The 26,513-nt window shown below is 40.9% G+C and overlaps 1 protein-coding gene across 1 annotated transcript in view; it reads right to left on the reverse strand.

Moving 5' to 3' along the window:
• Window positions 1-1,095: 1,095 nt before the first annotated feature.
• The window catches only part of LOC145400778 (uncharacterized), a 57,257-nt gene continuing 31,839 nt past the window's right edge, over window positions 1,096-26,513 (reverse strand). The window contains exons 3-4 of the mRNA XM_080273214.1: window positions 2,116-2,244; window positions 1,096-1,176 (exon numbers count right to left, since the gene is read on the reverse strand). Of these exons, the coding sequence (XP_080129340.1) occupies window positions 1,096-1,176; window positions 2,116-2,244 (210 nt within the window). The remainder of the gene's footprint in view (window positions 1,177-2,115; window positions 2,245-26,513) is intronic.

The following is a 26,513-nucleotide window of genomic DNA, read 5'->3' on the forward strand; positions in this document are numbered from 1 at the left end:
TCAGGTTACCTTCAGGTTATAACACCAACGACCTGCAGAAGCAGTGGAAGGAATATTGTCACCCTTGACCTGGCAGCCGCCCCTGATTGCACCAACACCACCGACAGGAATGTGTCATACATTATTCCAGCAACTGCTGCTAGTCTCAGCCACAATGTGTCTCATTTGGTTTTGTCGTCCAACACTCTCAGGTCGTCCAGCAGAAAGCACTGAAGCAGAAAAGTGGCTTCGGTTACGGAGCAAGTAGCTACAACATATGGGTTCGGGCAGCTCGTAGTTCATTGGGATTCTAATCTCTTCCTGAATTGACTGGAACTGAGAAGGTGGACAGGCTGGCAATTCTTGTGTCAGGGAAAGATGTACCCCACCAGGGAGAAACCTCTCAGCTGCTGGGAGTTCCGAAAAGAGCAGCCAGTACAGGGAAGGAAAAAGCAAACGCAGTTGGGAAGATGCTGTTGGGCTGGTCCATTGACAGAAGAATCATGAGAATGAGGTTTGACACTACTGCAAGCAACAATGGATGGCGGGATAACGTGTGTGTCAGGAGAGAGGCTGCATTGGACAGGAACCTCTTATGCTTCACCTGATGGCATCATGTGTCTGAGGTTCTAACTGGGAACGTCTTCAAGAAGATGGTTGGTGCCTCGAGCATCCCTAATGTTGGGTTCTTTAGATGATTCAAGGAAAAATGGGCCTTCATTGACTGCAGTGCATTCCAAGTCAGAAACACTTACCCATTACTGCGAGATATCCTTGATCGATTCCCAGAACTTGTCACTGAGGTGCTGGAATTAGTCCGGTCCACACTGGAGGAATCACACATAAGGGATGACTATAAGGAGTTCCTGGAACTAGGCTTCGTCTTCCTTGGTGGTGAATCTCTAAATGGCATGAACTTCAAAGCTCCTGGCATTATGTATATAGCTCGATAGAATGCCAAGATTTTGTTCATGCTGATAAGCTGGCTCTTTCAGGATCAGTTCTGACTGACATTACATGAGGAGCGGGCACTGAGAGATACTGCCTTGTTCGCCTCGGTGTACCTGAAGTGCTGGTTAAGAGCTGCTAAGGTGGTGAATGCCCTGGTGCATGACCTTACTGCTGAAGGGCATCAGCAAATACCATGCCATCAACAAAGGAGTCGCAGATGCTGTGTCGGGTGCTATGATGCACCACCTGTGGAACCTGAGCAACCAACTGGTTGCACTTGCTCTTTTCAGTTCTCAGGTGTCAGTAAAGGAGAAGTGGGAGATGGTAGTGGCTACGGAGTAAAACGAAGGTGAGGAGGATCATCCTTAAAAGAAGGGTGGGACTGGACATGGTGATAATCCAAGGGACACGGCTTGCTGACTTCTGCACCAAAGGGATCCTGTCATTCTTCGAAATGGCATGTACCCCGAGCGACTTCCTTCAGTTAGACCCAACATAGTGAGGAGGTCATCCAGACTACAAACCGCAAAAGAAAGTCTTGCAGTCGATCTCACTGGTCAACAATGTCACAGAGAGTGGGGTCAAAATCATCCAAGACTTCAAAGCAACCCCCATTCGGCAAGATCAAAAACAGTTCCTCCTACAAGTCGTCTCAGAACACAGGTGGAGAAGTCCAAAGCCAACAAAACAGTTCTTGAGGAAGCAGAGTAGACTAGAGACTACACCATGATTCCCAGCTGAGATATCTGCGGCTACCCTTTTTCCACCTTTAATACTGAAGTCTCCTATGATCAGAGTATAATGAGCCTTTCAATAGCTAAATGTCTGTCTTCACTGAGTTTAACAATGTTCTCATCACAGTAACTACATGTTGGCAAATGCAATTAAACAATTAAACTTCTTTTAATTTGAATGTTTCATTTAATTTTATCATGACAGTAGCTACTCCTTCATTTATGCTAAAAAATTATAAGATTTTCTTTCCAACATGTTTGTTTACTAGGAATTATAATCCATGCCTCTTGTTGCCACCATCAGGTTTGCCTCTCCAATATAACATGTCGACTGATTGATACTTTTCGCTCTTGACCAAATCTTCTATTTTCATTAAGTCATTCGGTATTCCATTTGATAGTGGACAGTTCTTCAAGCAGTACCAACAGGTCAGCTTCTAATAGTCCTTACAGAGTAGGTGCAGATGTTCATTAACCTGCGATGGTCTGGTCCTTTAACCTGGAGATTCTTTGCATTCCATGCTCCTGAGTTATCCTGACTGTCACCATAATCAGTAGTTCTTTTGTTGGATGTGTGATTCTAGACACAAATAAAAATTAAGAAAGTGTGGTGACTGGGAATACCCAAGGAATACTATTGCAGGTGAAAGGGATACAGTTATTCGAGTCAGAATAATTTGCAGGACGTCTCGGTATAAACAGCGGGTGGTGTCTTCTGGAACATCTTGAGGATTAAAATTAAACAGTCAACAAAACGGATGCCTGCGAATATGCCAAAAACTCTCTTTCAGCTTATATCACATCAGCACGACATTCAAAGAGTAGCTTTCATGTAGGAGAACACCATAAAAAAAAGAAACTCATGAAGAGTAGCCCATCAAGAAATTCAGGTGTTATATATAAGATTTTATGCAAAAACTGTAATAATTATATATGACTGTAATTTTATATATGACAATTTGGAAGACTTGCAAACCAGGATCTTACAGCTTAAGTATATTAATATGAGTACGGCTGAACATTACTGTCTTATTCCAACACAACGCATCCAGTGATCACAACGTTGACTGGGACGGTTCTAAGGTACCAGAAAAAAAAAAAAAAAAAAAAAAAAAGCTTCGGTGAACGATGTGCCATTGAATCATACTTAATTTCTGGCACATATAAGAATACTGTAAACATGACCTGTGGCCATTTAAATATAATCAGTTATTATCGGAACTGATAATAACGCAGTACCCTCCCAGACGAACACTGACTGCATAGCCTTTTTATGACTTAGGATGGTAGTTCGGCCAGGGTGAGATGAGATGTCATGTCATGTTATGCTGGGCCAAATCATGTCCCCTTTTGCCCTGTGTGCCCATCCCTGTTGCAGGTGTGTATAATTATAATTCCTCCGCCCCCATGTCTCTGTCACTCTGAATATGTATTACTCGAAAGTTCTTTCTGTTTCTACTTTTATCCATCTCGTGAGAAATTTTATATATATATATATATATATATATATATATATATATATATATATACAAATAAAATGCACACACAGCCCAACAAGAGAGAGAGAGAGAGAGAGAGAGAGAGAGAGAGAGAGAGAGAGATTCTTGTATGTGACATTATTTACAAGTCTAGAAAAGACCTTATGATGTGAGAGGTTTATTAACTCGGACTGAAGATATTCATAGGTGTGTAATCAACATCATCCTCATCAATACCATCATCACCATCATCATATTCTTAGTTCAATGCACTGTATTATATAACAAACGAAAAGGACCCTAAAAAGAGAAAAACGCACGGACATAACTATGAACCATAATCTATGTCTTCCTTTTGAGCCGTCATTACAATAAATACAGTGACATAACTCTCCCTCGTCTCTCTGATTGCTTCCGAAAGGAGCTCTCAGGGAGTGCAACACCCACGCCCACCTGCTGGTCTAAGGGCCGAATTTTTAACTTAGCCTTGGGACCTTGCCCTTAGAGATGTTACTCTGTGTCGAATTTCTTCATTCTTGCCCAGTCCTTAACCCTTCCACCAACTTTAACTCAAATCAGATCAAATTGTTTTACCACTTTGCCCTGTTACCCCGACTTTTGGTTAATTGGAAAAAAAAAATTGCTCCAAAGCTGACCATCAATCGTTTCAACAACTCTGGATCAATCAGATCAGAACTATTTGTGTTATTGTATCAAGTCACTTACACACGGGGCGAACTTTGTCCTTGCCATGTAGCCTAAAACTCTAACAGATTGTTATCAAAACTGTGAGAATTCATTCTTGCCTTACCCTCATCAGTTTCCCTTAGTTTGCTCTACTGTAATTTGGATAAAAGAAATTAAGTTGGTTTTGCTGGTGAACGTCTGAATGAGCCTTGTGATTTTGACCTTTGAGTTCTCAGAAAAAAATAAGTTTCCCCACAAGACTATCCCCCGATCCTTCTTCCAAGTTTGGTTGAAATTAGATAGGCAATGTTTGATCTAATCTGTTAAACACACACACACACACACACACACACACACACACACACACACACACACACAAGCTTGCACGCTACATCTTGTCTCGTTTTCGAACTCTTTTGTAAACATTGGAATATTTTTGTATTTCAGGGAAAATAAACTCGTACTGTAAACTATTCAGCAAGAGTCGTACGCAACTTAGAGTAATCATTAACATTCAAAGCTGGGACAACTGTAATACTCAATTCTAACTAATGCCAAACGTTTTTATTCACCAGGTAGTTGAGTCCTAGGAGATTGAGAGTATTAGTACTGTTATCATTATCTCTCTCATGGGCAGGGACTCAAAACAACTCTATTCCAGCTAACATCAGACGACTTTATTCACCTGATCTTGATTACTAGGAGGACGAGAATGTTTACACATAGTTGTACAGCCTATAACTAGATTGAATTTTGTCCCGGAGGTGACGACCGCAAAAGAAATGCTTCCATACTATCAATCACCGTCCATCAGGCTGTCCTATATCCACCTCACGCACTTCCTCAGGGATATGTCTCTCCATCTCATCCATCCATCTCATCATCCCCTACATAAAGAAAGGAATGTGATTTTTTTGGTGGCTGATGAAATCCTTAATATATATGAATTATGTGACAATATTTGTGATTGTAAAGGCGTAAATGCGCGTCGAGCTCTAGTGAATTCCTTAGGAAGTACTGTCACTTTTGACGAACAAAAGATGATTATTGTTATTATTATTATTATTATTGTCATTATTGTCATTATTATTGTTATTATTATTATTATTATTATTATTATTATTATTATTATTGTTAAGCATCACGAGGAAAATATTATGATTAATCCTAGAACAAGAATCACAAACAACTTTGAAGAAGAAGAAGCATTCAGAAGGTGCAGCACCTGCGCCGCCCAGTCGGTTTGAGGCCCGTTTAATCGATCATTGATCACCTGTGTTTTTGGAATATGGTAATGAAATAATATTGTAGTTTGAAAATAATTTTGCTGACGTGGTGAAGTAAAGCAACTTCCTCGCTTCTGATATACAATTTATAACGTGATTTTTCACCATGATTCGAATCTAATGAGCTCAATGCTCGAACATGACAAATGCCCAACGAACGAGTGTACAGTAGGATATGCGCCATAAGGCTGAACCTTTGTTCCTGCCCAGTTTTTTACTCTTGACTGATTGCTCTCAAATTCTAATAGCTTCATCCTTACCTGACGCTCAACCCATTCACCAGGTTAGTTTCAAACTGGAACAAAAGAAGTAAACTGACCATATCCCGTGACCCTAATCATCTTAATGACCTCGTCTCACGTCTTTTTCGGTCTACCTCTCGCAACCCCACCTCAGTATTAACACTTCTCACTTTCTGCATACCCCATACCCCATCCTCTCCGCATGCCCAAACTGCCTCAACCTACCTCTCCTTATCACAATATCAGTGCACTCCAGTCCCATCCTACCTCTCAACTCTTCCATCATAAACCCAGCCTTCCCTGACCTTGCACGCAGGGACACACTGCACATCTATCTAATCATTGTCATCTCTGTACGTTTGAACCTGCGAATATCCTCTTCCTTACTGTCCAGGTCTCACTATCATACACTGTTACACTCCTAACACATGCTGGATACAAAGATCCCTTATCACCCAAGGAGAGCACTCTCAATGTCAGGAGGGGCAACAGCTCCCCGAACTTCTAACCCTTTCTCACCCTAACCATAGAGCAAGCTCCAGCCCCACCTCCAGCACATAACATGTCTCTCAACTAAAAAAAACTCTTCCACACACTCAAGAACTCACCAGCAAGGTCAATCCTTTTACGCCTGACAATCTCCACCTGCATTTCCCGACACACCGCACACATAAAATCAGCATTATCTTGCAATCTACCTCAAATACAATTATATCTCTTATGCACCCACTTATCACAAACACTGCACAAGATCGAACTACTTCCCCCGCCCTTGTGTCAAATTGCGCATGGCGCCTCTCCTTCTTCTTTAACAGTACCACCACCAACCGTAGATATCATCACTTTTGTTTTATCTGCATATACTCTTAAGCCTTTATGCCCCATACCATCTCTCCACATCCTAAATCTTTCCTCCGCCTCCCTTTCATTCTCTGCAAACATCACTAAATCATCAGCATACAACATCTCCCATGGGACTCCGTTTCTGAAGTCACATGAGAGGGCTTCAAGTACCATGATAAACAACAAGGGACTCAAAACCGACCCTTGATGCACACTAACATTCACGGAAAACTCATCACTCAAATGTCCATTCACTCTCACTTGGGAGCGAGCACCCACATACATGGCCATAACCACCGTAACCAGCCACTCCTCCATTCCAATCTTTCTCATTGCCCACTTCGCCACCTCTCTAGGGATTCTGTCAAAGGCCTCCTCCAGATCAACAAAAATAAACCACATTTCCCTTTTCTTGCCTATTTATTTTTCCTGAAGCTGTCGAACAATGAATATTATGGCATCAGTGGTCCCCCTGCCTGGCATAAATCCAAACTGCACGTCATTAATATTCACTCTTTCTTTAATCATACCTTCTAGAACTCTCCCCATTACCTTCATTATCTGATCTAAAATCTTTATACATGATATATATATCTATATATCTATATCTATCTATCTATCTATATATATATCTATATATATATATATATATATATATATATATATATATATATATATATATTGTTACAGAACAGAGAAAACTGTCCCGCAAAGTTCCAGGTTCAAAACAAAAGAGTTAGGTAAAATTACAAGTTAAAGTTTAATGCTCAAACTAACAACTAAACATTCAGGACTCATAAGGATAATGTAATGGCAAAAACAGGTTAAATATATGGTTAACTGCAATTGCCGCTATTAACACGAAATTAGCAAGAGTAAATTTATCTAAGTCAGCCCTGATAAAATGAGAAAACCGGATAAAGCTCAGTTAATGCAAGATATATTATTACAGATACAAAATATTATTAAATTTGGGTGACAATATAAATTACAAAAACTTTACTAGGCCTACGAATTAACACCTTATGCTATACAGTACAAGAACAAAATGTAATAATCACTTATACTCAAATTACACAGCAGCTAGATGGTTGGAGATTTCCTGAGCACTCACAAAATATTAACAACTGTACAGGGGAGGACAGAGATGTGAACAAAATGAGGAGTAGATCTAAGTGGCAATTAATGCAGAGACTGAGCTCATTATATAGCGGCCGGCAGAGCTTGATACAACTTTTAAGAAGGACGCGCAAATGAAGCCATAAGGGACAAAGAGTTGACAATTCTGCTCTGAACAACAGAAAGAACGACTTACTCTACTATAAGGGAGGAGGGGGGGAGTGAGGTAGAACACGCACTATGGAAGCCACGAGGCGAATCGTGATCAAACATGCAGCATACTGTACGTTAGAATTATACAAAGGATGATGAAATCATAAACTATGTAACACCTCCCCACAAAGAAAAAGAAATTTACAAAGGAAATTTCTTATTACTCTAAAACAATCTGTCTAAAGTCTAGATAAGCAATCTGCAATAACATTTTCTTTCCCCTTGATATGTTGTATGTCTAATGAATACTCCTGAAGAAGTAGACTCCATCTTGTCAATCTCTGATTTTTATCTTTAAACTTACTAAGGAATTTCAGCGGGTTATGATCGGTATAAATGACTATGGGGACAAAAACAGAACACAAATAAAATTAAAACTGCTGTAAACCCAAAATCAAGGCCAAAAGCTCTTTCTCAATAGTTGAGTAGTTCTTCTGAGGTGGAGTGAACTTCTTACTGTAATAAGATACAGGGTGTTCAATACCCTGATCATCCTCTTGCAGCAAAACAGCCCCAGTTCCTGTATTACTTGCGTCAACAGCCATCTTAAAAGGCTTAGCAAAATTTGGAGTAGCGAGCACTGGCTGACTTAATAGGATAGCTTTAAGTTTGCTGAAAGAGGATTCACAGTTATCGGTCCAGACAAATTTAATTCCCTTTTTCAGTAGGTCTGTAAGTGGTGATACAAGAACTGAAAAGTTAAGAACAAATCTCCTGTAATAACCTACCATTCCCAAAAATCTTTGTAGCTCTTTCCTACTTTTAGGTCTGGGAAGATCACTTATAACCTGAACCTTAGCTCCTGGTGGCGAAACTTGTCCATCACCAATTACGTACCCAAGGTACTGAACTTTAGCTTGACCAAACTCACACTTTGATAAATTAGCTACAAGATTAGCCTGAACCAAACGCTGAAGAAATTTACTGACATGGCATAGGTGATCTTTCCACTTGTCACTGAAGATTAATACATCATCAATATAAACAACACATCCTGCCAAACCCTCTGTTACAACATTCATGAGCTTCTGAAATGTGGCTGGTGCATTCTTCTTACCATATGGCATTACAGAACATGCAAAAGTCTTTCCTAGTGTTACAAAACATGAGATCTCCCTAGCACGTTCAGTCATAGGTACTTGCCAGTATCCCTTTAACAAATCAAACTTACTTATGTACCTAGCCTTTCCGATCTTGTCGATCTGTAGTCGATGCAAAGCCGCTGTGACCCACCTGGCTTAGGGACTAGAGTGACAGGAGAACTCCACTCACTCTGACAGGGCTCAATCATCTTGTGGTCCAACAGGTAGCCAAGCTCCTTCTGGATGAGAGGAACTTTCACTGGGTTCACACGGTAAGGAGGCAGTTTAATTGGCTTTGTGTCTCCAACATCGACATCATGCATCAACACAGTGGTTCTGCCTGGAGTGTTACGGAACACTTGCGGGTACTCCTGCAGTAATGCCGAAAACTCCTGCCTTTCCTCGGGAGCTAGAAGAGAAAGCTTAGTCTGGAGATCATACATGATATCAGGATTCTTCCCCAAACTATCACTCAGGCTCATGCTGCATGGGAGAACTTCACTTGCAGACTCGGGTGGAACAGCTACAGTGCAGACTGGGTTATTTTCGTCCCCCCTGTGATATAACTTTAGCATGTTGATGTGACAAAGTTGCTTGTTCTTTCTACGATCTGGTGTGGCGATGACATAGTTGACATCACTGAGTTTCTTCTCCACGAAATAAGGACCACTAAACTTGGCTTGAAGAGGTTGTCCATGCACCGGTAGCAGAATCAAAACCTGATCTCCTGGCTGAAAGTGGCGTAACCTGGACTTCTTATCATACCAAGTCTTCATCTTCTCCTGAGCAGCTCCTAAATTCTCTCTCGCCAGCTGTAAAGCAGTGGACAGCCATTCTTTGAACTTCATCACATACTCCAGCAGGTTGACGTCATCTTCCTCCGACAGCCAGTATTCCTTGAGTAGCTTAAGGGGTCCTCTTACTTCATGGCCAAACAGTAGTTCAAAGGGTGAGAAGCCCAGTGATTCATTTGGAGATGCTCTTGCAGCAAATACAACGAATGGAAGACCTTTATCCCAGTCTTTCTGTTTTTCGAAACAGTATTTCTTGAGCATCGATTTGAGTGTTTGATGATATCTCTCCAACGCTCCTTGGGTCTGGGGATGGTAAGCTGAAGACGTGATCTGGATGATGCCCAACTCTTTCAGAGACTGCTTGAAAACATTTGACATGAAATTACTTCCCCGGTCTGACTGTACCTCCTTGGGTAGACCAAACTCGGTGAAGAACCCTAACATTTCCTTAACCACGTTCTTTGCTGAGATATTTCTAAGTGGAATGGCTTCAGGATAACGAGTAGCCATATCAATCAGGGTCAACACATACGAAAATCCTGAAGAAGTCTTAGGAAGAGGGCCCACAATATCCACCAACACACGGGTGAATGGCGCCTCAAAAGGAGGAATGGGAACTAGAGGTGCAACCTTTTCGGTCTGATTACACTTCCCCACAACTTGACGGGTGTGACAAGACTTACAATTACAATACCAGGAAATATCTCTGAAGATACCTGGCCAGTAGAAGTGTTTCAAAATGCGTGCCACAGTCTTCCTCACTCCAAGGTGTCCTGCCAAACTGGAATCATGAGCCACTCTAATGATATCCTGCCTACAAACACGAGGGATGACAACTTGATGTACAACCTCCCATTCACAGTCGGCTGATGCTGTTAGGGGGTCTCCACTTCCTCATAAGTACTCCTGACTTTATATAATAACAAGTAGAAGCACCAGCTGACTCTTCCTCACTGCAAGCAGAGATAGCTAGACCTTTCAACTCAGGGTCAGCAACCTGCAACTCAACCAACTCTTGACGAGACAAATTGTCAACACTACGGGGTACTGCCTCATCTGGTGAGTGGTCCAAATTAGCAAGAAAAGTGTCAGCTAGGATAACATCATCATCATCATTATCCTCTAGGTCACCAATAACTTTAGACTTAGCCCTAGTGACAGCACATGCAGAGAACACATCACGGACATCACAATCCTGGGTCGCAGTCACTGGCTCACTAGACAGCTGAGGAGCTGGACACACTTGACTTCCACCAATATCATTTCCAAGTAAGAAAGTTACACCTGACATTGGGAGTGTCTCAACCAACCCAACCATAACGGAACCATTAACAAAACCAGACTCTAAATTCACTCTGCACAGAGGGACAGAGAAGTAATTATTCCCTACACCTTGTAAGATTGCAGTTTCATCAGAGGAATTAACATTAGAGCGTAGAACACTGGTCAGCATAAGGGATTGGCAAGCACCTGTATCACGATATATTTTAACTGATTTCCTGTTATTACTGTCCAGAGGACTGACAAAACCATCAGACAGGAAATTAGCACATGAACTCTTGAGAGTGTCACCCACGTTACTGCTCAAAAAAGGAGCTTCATCATAATTTAATTTACCCCTCAAAGCAGGTTCAGTTAACTCGGTTAAAGAATTCTGGGAACTCTCAAGGGTGGACACTAGACCAATTGACTGAATATTTAAAGACTCCTTTTTGTTCACATCACGCTGTCTCCTGAAACATTTCTCCGTAGTATGACCAAGCTTACTACAATAAGTACATTTACTTTTCTGAAATCTAGAGGTGAAGCTGGTATTTACTTCCTGAGAAACATCATCTTTATTCTCTTTCCTGTTACCTGTATTCTGAGTAGAGGCAAGGTACCTACTCTCAGCTTTCCTTTTTTCTTTAGAATATCTCTTGTGAGTGAGAACATATTCATCAGCTAAAACTGCAGCATCAGACAAATTATCTACTCTTCGCTCATCAAGATATAGGCTTACATTTTTATTAATACACCTTTTGAAGTCCTCCAGCAAAATCATCTGCTTAAATTTATCAAAATCAGAATCCACATTCTTAGAATATAACCACTGCTCTAACAGATCTTCTTTGTTTTTTGCATACTCAACATGGGATTGCTTATCTTGCTTATAAGTTGTCCTAAATTATACTCTATAGGCTTCAGGAACAAGCTCATAGGCCTTATGAATCAAGCTCTTAACTACATCATAATTATCAGATTGATCCTGAGGCAAAGATGCATAAGTTACTTGAGCTTTACCGGTGAGAACAGTTTGAAGGAGTACTGGCCAATACTTTTTGGGCCAATTAAAAGTTGTAGCTACCCTCTCAAACAACTGAAAATACTTTGCTAAATCAGATTCATTAAAAGGAGGGAGAAGTTTAACCCGCAGCGTCCCGGGGACGTACTTCCACGTCCTCACGTTTTGTCACAGCTAATCCCGGGGACGTACTTCAACGTCCTGCAATTGCAAGGTTCATAATTTCCACAATTTTCAATTTTCGCGAGTCATTTTTGGTACGTATACACGTGACACCTTCCTCAACAAGATGCCAGGCAGAGACAATGCCTTACCCAGCATGACCTCCCTGCATGCCATTGTCTCAGCAATTCACCTGTTATCAGTGACCTGGCCAGTATAGCCATGTCATGCCACGGTACGAAATTTAGGGCCAGAGTGATTCCCCAATCAATGACAATGTGGAGGACAAACTTTACATAGCATTAGAGGAAGAAACAGGTAGAAATGATGATCAGGTAATGTGGCAAAAAAAGGTCAGGTATTAGTGAGTGAAACAATGCTTATAATGCCTATATTACTGCTTGAAAACCAATATACTCTTGTACTACGTATAAATTCGTAACAGTAAATAAATAAATACCGTTTATGAGTGGTGTGAAATAGTTAACCTCCCATAGAACTCGTTTTCTTTGGTGCCAGCCTGATAGAAAACCCAGTAAGGTAAGGAGGCTCTCCTACCTGTAATGAGTATTTTAAACCTCAGGTGAGCGATTTCTCTATGAATTTTCGATGTTTCTCACCAAAAGCGAAAGTTTTAGCAAAAAAAAAAAAAGGGTCGAAAAATGGTCGGGATTTGGGGGTACCAGTGGTCAAAAAGTGGTTGGGACGGGGCGGGTTAACATTGTTAGCCACATCAAAATCATCACAGCTAGATGATCCAGTTCCACCTTGTTTCATGCGATACTCATGGTCTGCCTGAATCCTAGCAAGTTCAACTTGTGCCTCAGTCTCCTTAGCACGGGCCTCCTGCAGGGCTAGCTGTAACTTAGCTAATTCAATCTGCGTTTGCGCATTTGGAGGAGTTACATTAAACAAGCTTTCATTAATCATGTCAACAATTTGATCTTTAGAATGATGAGAGCGAACAACAATTCCCAATTGTTGATCAACAAGCTTAAGTTCATTCTTTGTTCTGTTTTCTATATCACACACTGTTTGCACATTTGACAAAAAATCTTTGGCTTCATCAAGCGTAGTAATAGTAGACATCATGAATAAATCACAGTCACAAAATATTAAGCAATATCCTTATGATAATATCCTGAATATCCTGATAAGAGGTCGCCAAATTTATGTTACGGAATAGAGAAAACTGTCCCGCAAAGTTCCAGGTTCAAAACAAGAGAGTTAGGTAAAATTACAAGTTAAAGTTTAATGCCCAAACTAACACCTAAACATTCAGGACTCATAAGGATAATGTAATGGCAAAAACAGGTTAAATATATGGTTAACTGCAATAGCCGCTATTAGCACGAAATTAGCAAGAGTAAATTTATCTAAGTCAGCCCTGATAAAATGAGAAAACCGGATAATGCTCGGTTAATGCAAGATATATTATTATAGATACAAAATATTATTAATTTTGGGTGACAATATAAATTACAAAAACTTTACTAGGCCTACGAATTAACACCTTATGCTATACAGTACAAGAACAAAATGTAATAATCACTTATACTCAAATTACACAGCAGCTAGATGGTTGGAGATTTCCTGAGCACTCACAAAATATTAACAACTGTACAGGGGAGGATAGAGATGTGAACAAAATGAGGAGTAGATCTAAGTGGCAATTAATGCAGAGACTGAGCTCATTATATAGGGGCCGGCAGAGCTTGATACAACTTGTAAGAAGGACGCGCATTTTAAGCCATAGGGGACAAAGAGTTGACAATCCTGCTCTGAACAACAGAAAGAACGACTTACTTTACTATAAGGGATGAGGGGGGGAGTGAGGTAGAACAACGCACTATGGAAGCCACGAGGCGAATCGTGATCAAACATGCAGCACACTGTACGTTAGAATTATACAAAGGATGACGAAATCATAGACTATGTAACAATATATATATATATATATATATATATATATATATATATATATATATATAATTTCTTCTCATCAGCCGTTTGAGTGTCCACTGCAGGACTGGCCTATCCAGACCGAAGTGGGGACGATACAGCCAGTGTATGTCTACCAAGTGGCTTAGGCTGTCTGATAGAGATTGTTAGTAGGGTGGGAAGTGCTTGTAAGTGTAACTGCATTGTTGTAGGGGCTTTGGATGTGTGTGTAGTCTGTGAACCAAGTGTAATCAGCCCGTGCAAGGCGACTGGGTGGAAGCATACTTTATAGTATGTGACACTGGTTCAACCACAGCACCCATTATGTCCGCCAATGCAGTACGTGGCCAGAAGAATGCTCCTAAAGTGTTTTACCCTGGCGGAGAACGAACGCTCGTTCTTCAGTGTACGAAAACGCACACTTTACCACAGAGGCTTATATATATATATATATATATATATATATATATATATATATATATATATATATATATAGAGAGAGAGAGAGAGAGAGAGAGAGAGAGAGCAGTCGTGGCTCAGTGGGTTAGACCGCTCCACTCTGACCCAAGGGTCAGAGGATCGAATCCACCCATGGGTCATTGGTAGACATCAGGAAGGGCATCCAGTCATAAAATACTACATGCTCCAATCCAAAGTCCTCTACCCAGGGGCAACGCCTGAGCCCTTCGGGGATACCTGGTGTAAAACCAATTATATATATATATATATAAAGGTGCTCAGATAGATACTACTTGCAATGTATTCAAACTCACTCTCAGTATCGTATTCTATACCAAATATCAATAGAAAACAAAGAATATTTAATTTCTAGAACAAAAATTAATGGTCGTGCATTGGCTGACAAATTTGGCAACGGACCTACTTTCTACTCTACTTCATTACGAACTGTTTTGTTGGCTTTGGATTTCTCCACCTGTCTTCCAAGACGACTTGTAGGAGGAAATGCTTTTGCTCCTCCTGCCGAGTGAGGGTTGCATTGAAGTCTTGAATGAGTTTGACCCCACTTTCTGCGACGCCATTGACCACTGAGATCGACTGCAAGACTTCCTTTCCCTGTTAGTAGTCTGAATTACCTCGTTCTGTTGGGTCTAACTGAAGGAACGCAGTTGGATTCATGCCGTTTCGAAGGAGGACAGGATCCCTTTGGTGCACAACTCATCCAGCTGTGTCCTCTGGATCATCACCATGCCCAGTCCCACCCTTCTTGTAGGAAGATCCTCCTCGCCTTCGTTTGACTCCATGACCACCACTATCTTCCGCTTCTCCCTCACCAACATCTTAGAACTGGAGACAGCAAGCACAACCAATTTTTGCTCAGGTTCCAGAGGTGGCGGATCATAGCAACCAATGCAGCATCTGCAACTGCCTTGTTGAAGGTGTGGTACTTGCTGACGTCCTTAAGCAATTGGAGGTCATTCACAGCGGCATTCACCACCTCAGGAGCTCTTAATCAGTACTTCACGTACACCATGGATTCGAACAAAGCCATTTCTCTCAATACCTACTATTCGTGACATTTCATTCAGAACTGACCCTGAAAGAGCCAGACTTTCAGTGTGCACTAAATCTTGGTCATTCAGCAAGCAACATGCATCGTGGCTGAAGCTTTGAAGTTTAAGCCATTTGAAATTTGACCACCAGTGTTGTTCCAGGAACTCCTCTTAGTCGTCCCTCATGTGTGATTCATCTAAAGCAAACAGGACGAATTACAGTGCTTCAGTGACAGGTTAGGGGAAACGATCAAAGACATCTCGCACAAATGGGTCAGTGCTTCTGACATGGAATACATCACAGTCAAAAAAGGCCCATTTCTCCTTGAATTGTCTGAAGAGTCCGACAATCAGGGCTACTGAAGGCATCAACCATCTTCTTGAAGATATTCTCAATAAGTACCTTACACACGTGATGGAGACAGGTGAAATGTAAGAGATCCCTTGCCAAAGCAGCCTCTATCCTGACTCATGCTTCACCCCGCCATCCAGTGTTGCCTGTGGTGGTGTCAGAGCTCATTCCCGTGATCCTTCCTTCAAGGGACAAGTCCTTCAGTATCTTGGCAACTGCATTATTGTTCCTCCCCTGTACTGGCTGCGATCTTTGGAACTCCCAGCAGCTAAGTGGTTTCTCCTGAGTGGGGAATATCTTTCCCCGACACCAGGATTGCCATCCTGCCCAAATTCTCAGTTCCAGTCAGTGCAGGCATACAGTTGGAATGCCAGTGAACGACGAGCTGCCCAAACCCTGATGTTGTATCTACTTGCTCCATAATCAAAGCAGCTGTTCTGATCTGATACTTCCTCCTTGACGACCTGAAAGTGTTGGACGACAAGCCAGCTGGGAGACAACTTGGCCAAGACTATCAGAAGTTGTTGCAATGATGTACAAGTATCCCGTGCTTCTGTCGCTGTGTTCGTGTGATCAAGGGCAGCTGCGAGGTCAGGGTTGATGTCGCCGCACAGGTGTACAGAAAAAAATGACTTCATACTGGAGAGACAGAATGACAATCAAGCTCTTGTGCTCCCCATAAGCAACCTCCAAACACCCACGAAACTTCACCACGAGCTTTAATTATGATACACAGAATTAAAAACCAAGTCGGCACTGCGATTTTTTACATCTTGAAAATTCACCTTAACGGCATTAGCATCCTAATATACATTCATACATAATTATATATATATATATATATATATATATATATATATATATATTGTTACATAGCCTATGATTTCATCATCCCTTGTATAATTCTAACTTATGATAGAGTTTTGTTCATGATTGCATCATCCTTTGTATGATCCTAATGTACAGAATGCTGCATGCTTGTTCACGATTCGCCACGTGGCTTCCATAGTGACCAGGCTTGCGTGTTCTACCTCACTCCTGCCTTCTCCCCCTTATAGTAGAGTAAGTCGTTCTTTCTGTTGTTCAGAGCAGGATTGTCAACTCTTCATCCCCTATGCCTTCATTTGTGCGTCCTTCTTACAAGTTGAATCAAGCTCTGCCGGCCCCAATATAATGAGCTCAGTCTCTGCATTAGTTGCCACTTAGATCTACTCCTCATTCTGTTCACATCTCTGTCCTCCCCTGTACAGTATATTATTATTTTTGTGAGTGCTCAGCAAGTCTCCAGCCATCTAGCTCCTGTATAATTTGAGTATAAGTGTTATTACCATTTTTCTTGTACTGTATAGCCTAAGATGTTAATTCGTAAGCCTGGTAAAGTTTTTGTGATTCATATTGGTTCCATATTGTCAGCCAGTATTAGTAATATTTTGTATCTGTAATAATATTATATCTTGCTTTAACTGAGCATTATCCGGTTTTCTCATTTTATCAGGGCTAACTTAGATAAATTTGCTCTTGCTAAATTTGTGTTAATAGAGGCTATTGCAGTTAACCATATATGTAACCTGGTTTGCCATTACATTATCCTTATGAGTCCTGAATGTTTAGTTGTTAGTTTGAGCATTAAACTTTAACTTGTAATTTTACCTAAGTCTTTTGTTTGAACCTGGAACTTTGCGGGACAGTAGTGACTTTAGTATTCTCACTTGAAGTGTTCATTATCTCTCTCTGTTCCGTAACATTAATTTGGTGACCTCTTATCAGGATATTCAGGATATTACAATAAGGATATTGCTTGATATTTTGTGACTGTGATTTATTCATGATGTCTACTATTACTATTCTTGATGAAGCCAAAGATTTTTTGTCAAATGTGCAAACAGTGTGTGATGTAGAAAACAGAACAAAGAATGAACTTAAGCTTGTTGCTCAGCAATTGGGAATTGCTGTTCATTCTCATCATTCTAAAGATCAAATTGTTGGCATGATTAATAAAAGCTTCTTTAATGTAACTCCTCCAGATAAGCAAACGCAGATTGAAATAGCTAAGTTTCAGTTAGCCCTGCAGGAGGCTCGTGCTAAGGAGGCTGAGATTCAGGCTAGTGCTAAGGAGGCTGAGTTTCAGGCACGTGCTAAAGAGGCTGAGTCTCAGGCTCGTATTCAGGAGGCACAGGCACAGGCTTAGGCTCAAACTGAACTTGCTAGGATTCAGGCAGACCATGAGTATCGCATGAAACAAGGTGGAACTGGATCATCTAGCTCTAATGATTTTGATATGGCTAAAAATGTTAAACTTGTCCCTGCTTTTAATGAATCTGATTTAACAAAGTATTTTCAGTTGTTTGAGAGGGTAGCTACAGGTTTTAATTGGCCCAAAGAGTATTGGCCAGTAATCCTTCAGAGTGTTCTCACCGGTAAAGCTCAAGTAACTTATGCATCTTTGCCTCAGGATCAATCTGATAATTATGATGTAGTTAAGAGCTTGATTCTTAAGGCCTATGACCTTGTTCCTGAAGCCTATAGAGTATAATTTAGGACAACTTATAAGCAAGCTAAGCAATCCCATGTTGAGTATGCAAAAATCAAAGAAGATCTGTTAGAGCAGTGGTTAAATTCTAAGAATGTAAATTCTGATTTTGATAAATTTAAGCAGATAATTTTGCTGGAGGACTTCAAAAGGTGTATTAATAAAGATGTAAACCTATATCTTGATGAGAAAAGAATAGATAATTTGTAGGATGCTGAATTTTTAGCTGGTGAATATGTTCTCACTCAGAAGAGATATTCTAAAGAAAAAAGGAAAGCTGAGAGTAGGTACGTTGCCTCTACTCAGAGTACAGGTATCAGGAAAGAGAATAAAGATGATGTTTCTCAGGAAGTAAATACCAGCTTCACCTCTAGATTTCAGAAAAGTAAATGTACTTATTGTAGTAAGCTTGGTCATACTACGGAGAAATGTTTCAGGAGACAGCGTGATGTGAACAAAAAGGAGTCTTTAAATATTCAGTCAATTGGTCTAGTGTCCACCCTTGAGAGTTCCCAGAATTCTTTAACCGAGTTAACTGAGCCTGCTTTGAGGGGTAAATTAAATTCTCATGATGAAGCTCCTTTTTTGAGCAGTAACGTGGGTGACACTCTCAAGAGTTCATGTGCTAATTTCCTGTCTGATGGTTTTGTCAGTCCTCTGGACAGTAATGACAGGAAATCAGTTAAAGTATATCGTGATACAGGTGCTTGCCAATCCCTTATGCTGACCAGTGTTCTACGCTCTAATGTTAATTCCTCTGATGAAACTGTAATCTTACAAAGTGTAGGGAATAATTACTTCTCTGTCCCTCTGTGCAGAGTGAATTTAGAGTTTGGTTTTGTTAATGGTTCCGTTATGGTTGGGTTGGTTGAGACACTCCCAATGTCAGGTGTAACTTTCTTACTTGGAAATGATATTGGTGGAAGTCAAATGTGTCCAGCTCCTCAGTTGTCTAGTGAACCAGTGACTGCGACCCTGGATTGTGATATCCCTGACGTGTTCTCTGCATGTGCTGTCACTAGGGCTAAGTCTAAAGTTACTGGTGACTTAGAGGATAATGATGATGATGATGTTATCCTAGCTGACACTTTTCTTGCTAATTTGGACCACTCACCAGATGAGGCAGTACCCCGTAGTGTTGATAATTTGTCTCGTCAAGAGTTGGTTGAGTCGTCAGCCGACTGTGAATGGGAGGTTGTACATCAAGTTGTCATCCCTCGTGTTTGTAGGCAGGATATCATTAGAGTGGCTCATGATTCCAGTCTGGCAGGACACCTTGGAGTGAGGAAGACTGTGGCACGCATTTTGAAACACCTCTACTGGCCAGGTATCTTCAGAGATGTTTCCTGGTATTGTAAGTCTTGTCACACCTGTCAAGTTGTGGGGAAGTGTAATCAGACCGAAAAGGTTGCACCTCTAGTTCCCATTCCTCCTTTTGAGGCGCCATTCACCCGTGTGTTGGTGGATATTGTGGGCCCTCTTCCTAAGACTTCTTCAGGATTTTCTTATGTGTTGACCCTGTTTGATATGGCTACTCGTTATCCTGAAGCCATTCTACTTAGAAATATCTCAGCAAAGAACGTGGTTAAGGAAATGTTAGGGTTCTTCACCGAGTTTGGTCTGCCCAAGGAGGTACAGTCAGACTGGGGAAGTAATTTCATGTCAAATGTTTTCAAGCATTCTCTGAAAGAGTTGGGCATCACCCAGATCACGTCTTCAGCTTACCATCCCCAGACCCAAGGAGCGTTGGAGAGATATCATCAAACACTCAAATCGATGCTCAGGAAATACTGTTTGGAACATCAGAAAGATTGGGATAAAGGTCTTCCATTCGTTGTATTTGCCGCAAGAGAATCTCCAAATGAATCACTGGGCTTCTCACCCTTTGAACTACTGTTTGGCCATGAAGTAAGAGGACCCCTTAAGCTACTCAAAGAATGCTGGCTGTCGGAGGAAGATGACGTCAACCTGCTGGAGTATGTGATGAAGTTCAAAGAACGGCTGTCCACTGCTTTACAGCTGGCGAGAGAGAATTTAGGAGCTGCTCAGGAGAAGATGAAGACTTGGTATGATAAGAAGACCATGTTACGCCACTTTCAGCCAGGAGATCAGGTTTTGATTCTGCTACCAGTGCATGGGCAACCTCTTCAAGCCAAGTTTAGTGGTCCTTATTTCGTGGAGAAGAAACTCAGTGATGTCAACTATGTCATCGCCACACCAGATCGTAGAAAGAACAAGCAACTTTGTCACATCAACATGCTAAAGTTATATCACAGGCGGGACGAAAATAACCCAGTCTGCACTGTAGCTGTTCCACCCGAGTCTGCAAGTGAAGCTCTCCCATGAAGTATGAGCCTGAGTGATAGTTTGGGGAAGAATCCTGATATCATGAATGATCTCCAGACTAAGCTTTCTCATCTAGCTCCCGAGGAAAGGCAGGAGTTTTCGGCATTACTGCAGGAGTACCCGCAAGTGTTCCGTGACACTCCAGGAAGAACCACTGTGTTGATGCATGATGTCGATGTTGGAGACACAAAGCCAATTAAACTGCCTCCTTACCGTGTGAACCCAGTGAAAGTTCCTCTCATCCAGAAGGAGCTTGGCTACCTGTTGGACCACAAGATGATTGAGCCCTGTCAGGGCGAGTGGAGTTTTCCTGTCACTCTAGTCCCTAAGCCAGGTGGGTCACAGCGGCTTTGCATCGACTACAGCGTGTTGCCAAAACAGACACCTACCCTCTCCCTCGTGTGGAAGATTGCACAGACAAAATCGGAAAGGCTAGGTACATAAGTAAGTTTGATTTGTTAAAGGGATACTGGCAAGTACCTATGACTGAACGTCTTAGGGAGATCTCATGTTTTGTAACACTAGGAAAGACTTTTGCATGTTCTGTAATGCCATATGGTATGATGAATGCACCAGCCACTTTTGAGAAGCTCATGAATGTTGTAACAGAGGGTTTGGCAGGGTGTGTTGTTTATATTGATGATGTATTAATCTTCAGTGACAAGTGGAAAGATCACCTATGCCATGTCAGTAAATTTCTTGAGCGTTTGGTTCAAGCTAATCTTGTAGCTAATTTATCAAAGTGTGAGTTTGGTCAAGCTAAAGTTCAGTACCTTGGGTACGTAATTGGTGATGGACACGTTGCATCATCAGGAGCTAAGGTTCAGGTTATAAGTGATTTTCCCAGACCTAAAAGTAGGAAAGAGCTAGAAAGATTTTTGGGAATGGTAGGTTATTACAGGAGATTTGTTCTTAACTTTTCAATTCTTGTATCACCACTTACAGACCTACTGAAAAAGGGAGTTAAATTTGTCTGGACCAATAACTGTGAATCCTCTTTCAGTAAACTTAAAGCTATCCTATTAAGTCAGCCAGTGCTCGCTACTCCAAATTTTGCTAAGCCTTTTAAGATGGCTGTTGATGCAAGTGATACAGGAGCTGGGGCTGTTTTGCTGCAAGAGGATGATCAGGGTATTGAACACCCTGTATCTTATTACAGTAAGAAGTTCACTCCACCTCAGAAGAACTACTCAACTATTGAGAAAGAGCTTTTGGCCTTGATTTTGGGTTTACAGCATTTTTAATTTTATTTGTGTTCTGGTTTTGACCCCATAGTCATTTATATCGATCATAACCCACTGAAATTTCTTAGTAAGTTTAAAGATAAAAATCAGAGATTTACAAGATGGAGTCTACTTCTTCAGGAGTATTCATTAGACATACAACATGTCAAGGGGAAAGAAAATGTTGTTGCAGATTGCTTATCTAGACTTTAGACAGATTGTTTTAGAGTAATAAGAAATTTCCTTTGTAAATTTCTTTTTATTTGTGGGGATGTGTTACATAGCCTATGATTTCATCATCCCTTGTATAATTCTAACTTATGATACAGTTTTGTTCATGATTGCATCATCCTTTGTATGATCCTAATGTACAGTATGCTGCATGTTTGTTCACGATTCGCCATGTGGCTTCCATAGTGACCAGGCTTGCATGTTCTACCTTACTCCCCCCTTCTCCCCCTTATAGTAGAGTAAGTCGTTCTTTCTGTTGTTCAGAGCAGGATTGTCAACTCTTCGTCCCCTATGCCTTCATTTGCGCGTCCTTCTTACAAGTTGAATCAAGCTCTGCTGGCCCCTATATAATGAGCTCAGTCTCTGCATTAGTTGCCACTTAGATCTACTCCTCATTCTGTTCACATCTCTGTCCTCTCCTGTACAGTATATTATTATTTTTGTGAGTGCTCAGCAAGTCTCCAGCCATCTAGCTGCTGTATAATTTGAGTATAAGTGTTATTACCGTTTTTCTTGTACTGTATAGCCTAAGGTGTTAATTCGTAAGCCTTGTAAAGTTTTTAATGTCAGCCAGTATTATTAATATTTTGTATCTGTAATAATATTATATCTTGATTTAACTGAGCATTATCCGGTTTTCTCATTTTATCAGGGCTAACTTAGATAAATTTGCTCTTGCTAAATTCGTGTTAATAGAGGCTATTGCAGTTAACCATATATGTAACCTGGTTTGCCATTACATTATCCTTATGAGTCCTGAATGTTTAGTTGTTAGTTTGAGCATTAAACTTTAACTTGTAATTTTACCTAAGTCTTTTGTTTTGAACCTGGAACTTTGCGGGACAGTAGTGATTTTAGTATTCTCAATTGAAGTGTTATATATATATATATATATATATATATATATATATATATATATATATATATATATATATATATATATATATATATATATATATATATATTCACACACACACCCAAGTATATATCCTTGGTTAAAGACATGCAGACATAAGGACATGAAGACAGATAAACGGAACCCATTCTCTGGTATATAATCACTGCATTTTTCTCCGGAATTTTATTCATGGACATTTAATAACTGCAGCCAACAAACAGACAATGAGAAAGGGTTAATGAAATATTATTGAATCTTTCTGGCTCGAGAAGGCTCACTTGAGGTAAATAAAATTTGGCCAAAAATATATATGCAAAATGTCATCGTAGTAATGGGTTTAATGTAATGGTAACACTTTACCGTTACGTCAGATCTAGCTAGACCATGTGCCTAGTCCCCAGTAGTAATGTTGTAACTGGCCACAGTGACAGACGTGAAACCTTCTTTAATGTCTTCAGCTCGAGTATGTTATTTTAACATCTGAAAGCAAAACGCAGTGGGGGTATTGTTTTCCCCGGCGTGCCTGTTTGTGTGTGGACCTCTGTCAAAATAGTATATTCAACTTTTTTTTTTTTTTTTTTTTTGCCTAGTTTTAATTTACCTTTCTGTCCCAGCTGTTTCATGGCGTCACTCCAATATGCTTTAAAGATTAGAATAACACCATTCCTGTTTCATAATAAGAAACGTCGATCTCAGGTATTCTTATTAAATCAGTCTAATATTGCCACTGACCTACCTCTGCCATTACAGTCCTTCACCCCTGAGTTCTTCCTCCCTTTAGCCTTTACGTTCATGTTTTTTCCTGATCAGCCATGTCGCTCTGGATTCGTGGCTGTTTGCCTGCCATTACATATCTATTTTAGTCTGTTTCTTCCTAATATTCTGTTTCCAATGTTTCATTATATAATGCCACTTTTTTTTTCGTATTGCAGCGTTGTATTTAATTCGTTTCACTGTTAAATCTGTATTTTAACTATTCTTACCAAGTTGGTCTGATGTTCTCACTGTTCTAAGTCTTTCCCTCCTATTTCGTAAACTGTTTTTTAATTTATAGCATTTCAGTCATTCTTAGTATTGTAGCCTCATGTCCTCACCTTTATCATCCTCCTTCACTCTCTTTCATTCTCTCTCTCTCTCTCTCTCTCTCTCTCTCTCTCTCTCTCTCTCTCTCTCTCTCCTCCACCTTTTCTTCTGATCAGCCATTTTCCTGTAGACATGTAGCTGCATCTTCGTCAGCTCAACTGTCCCCTGTGTCCGTTATCTCTGTCGTGGAAGCATCATCTCCCTTAACACAGACGAGTGGGTTGGATGGAATTGACGTGAGCTGGAATGATTGTAATCCAAGCTTTATGCCTATACCTGATCAATGTCTTCTGTTTCCTTTGCACTACGGTACCTTTAAGACCAACCATTTTGCTGCTTCCACTTATCACTCTGTTAAAGAATTGAGTTGGGGGAGTCGTTTCTTTCACCATCGTAATTCTAATCCTACTGGCCGCACTTTTTAATCTTCTCATGGTCGGGAGAGCCTTAATGTTCTATTCTAGCTAGTACCTCACAGTGTGATTCACCAGGAAGTCGGTCATATGTGGCTAAGAGTGTAGATGCTGTGATCATTAAATCCCTTCGGTTTGGGCAACTGTGATATTCTATTCCATGTAATGCCAGATGATTATAATTTATTGAGAGTGACTCATGGAACTCCTGAGTGATAAAAGGTAAATGGTAAACAGGCAGTCTCATCTGAAGACTACGACGTATAGGGTCCTGATGCTAGGCTGCCGTAGTCAGAAACTACAATGAAGAGTAGATGACAAACACATTTCCCTTGATGGCATTACATGATCGAAAAACCAGAAGTCATATCAAAGCTACATGGTCGGCATTCCGACTGCGTTCCAACTATTAGACCACCTGGAGATGGTGTGAAAATTTCTAAACACTATCTAACCCTAACCCCAGAATCTCTAATATTGTCGTATCAATATCGTTACTCCTTTAATCTATTGACGTTTCAAAAAATCTATTCTTGCTACTTGGAGATTTCATCTAACTCCGGATAGACATTTCGAACTTGGAGTTAGATGTATCTTTCACTGATCCTTTTATTGCAAAACATCTCCCCAAAGCTGAATAAACTCATCTGGAGGTAACAATAATAAAGTAAAAATGTCACGTGATTCAAGGTCTAAAGAGGGATGATGCTATTGTTTCACCAGCATCAATCAACATTACCAGAACCAGCCTCAGTCCTCGGAGAATGTCTCAGCCACTCACACATTACAAGAGGTGCCGAAAGTTTGTTTCTATCCAAATTTCCAAGCCCATATATTCTAGTCAGTCCAGCCATATCGTTAATCTACTTATCTCAGCTTCACCTTACTCCCAACCCACACCATACCATCCTATCACTCTGCCTCAGTCTACTTCAGCCTATGTAATCCCAAGCCTCGGTCTTACCCTCAACCTAAAATATTCCCTCCCACCCTCAACCCAAACCCCTACTACCAACTTTCGATCCGATGACATATTCCTTAATATACAGAGATCTTGATTCTTTCACCCTAATTTTCCTCACCTTAAGAGAGACTTTTTCGAGATGGAGTGATTAGATATACCCTTCATTATCTTCTCCACTACTACGGAACTCTCTCTTGCTGGTCTGGTTGGAGTAAATATGAAAATACAGAACATCCTCGGACTGAAGAGGTTAATCTTAAGACTTCCTCCTTTCTCTCAGTCTACACTATTCCAACCCATACTTTCTCCCTCCCCTCACAATATTCTCACCCTCATCCCACAACTTCTCCCATTTTCAGATTTTCCTCACCCTCACTCTCGACTTTTTACGCTCACGCTAGTCTCAGCTTTCACCCATAGCCTAACTCTCACTCTTATCACCCTCTCATCCTTAACCTACGGTATTTTCATTCTCAACCCACACTTCTACTCGTATTGCACCACTAACACCTTCACTCTCACCTCAGCCTACTCAACCCTCCTCCTCCTATTCCCCAACCTCTTCCTCATCTAAATCCCTCGTCATTCTTATCCCACAGAATATCCACCCCACCGCACCTCATCCTCGTCCTTACATTTATCCAGCCCTCAATCTCACCCCACCCAAACCCTGATTTTTACACCATCCTCACGCTCAATATTTCACTGGTTCATCCACTCTTCACATCCCACCCTTGCCATGCTATCCTAACCCCCCAGCCCAAGCCAGGAAAGCAATATATTTGGGTGGCATTAATCTCTATCGAGCAGTCCAAACACTCTCATACATTAACTCTTACCCTCACTTTTACTCCATTATCGTATCCTAACCACGTTGGTAGCTTCCATTGGTTCCGTTTCACATCATTATCTCATAATATGTCACACTTTCAAATTCTGTCTAAGTGCTTAGTTTCAGCTTTTCTCGATCCAACTCTAATTCTCACCCACCTTCAAAACACTGTCATCCACACTCTGCAATAGTGCCATCCTCATCATACTCCATCCTAGTTCACACAATCGCAGCTGTCACCCTCACCCACTCTCACCCTCACTTACCAATCTATTCCACTCTCACCCACCCTCTTCTGACCTCTGACTTGCTCGGGTGAAAACGTGCTTTCAGAG

The sequence above is a fragment of the Coenobita brevimanus genome, chromosome 53, assembly GCF_032717465.1.
Source record: "Coenobita brevimanus isolate Jiangsu-jjx chromosome 53, ASM3271746v2, whole genome shotgun sequence".
NCBI classification, from domain to species: Eukaryota; Metazoa; Arthropoda; class Malacostraca; order Decapoda; family Coenobitidae; genus Coenobita; species Coenobita brevimanus.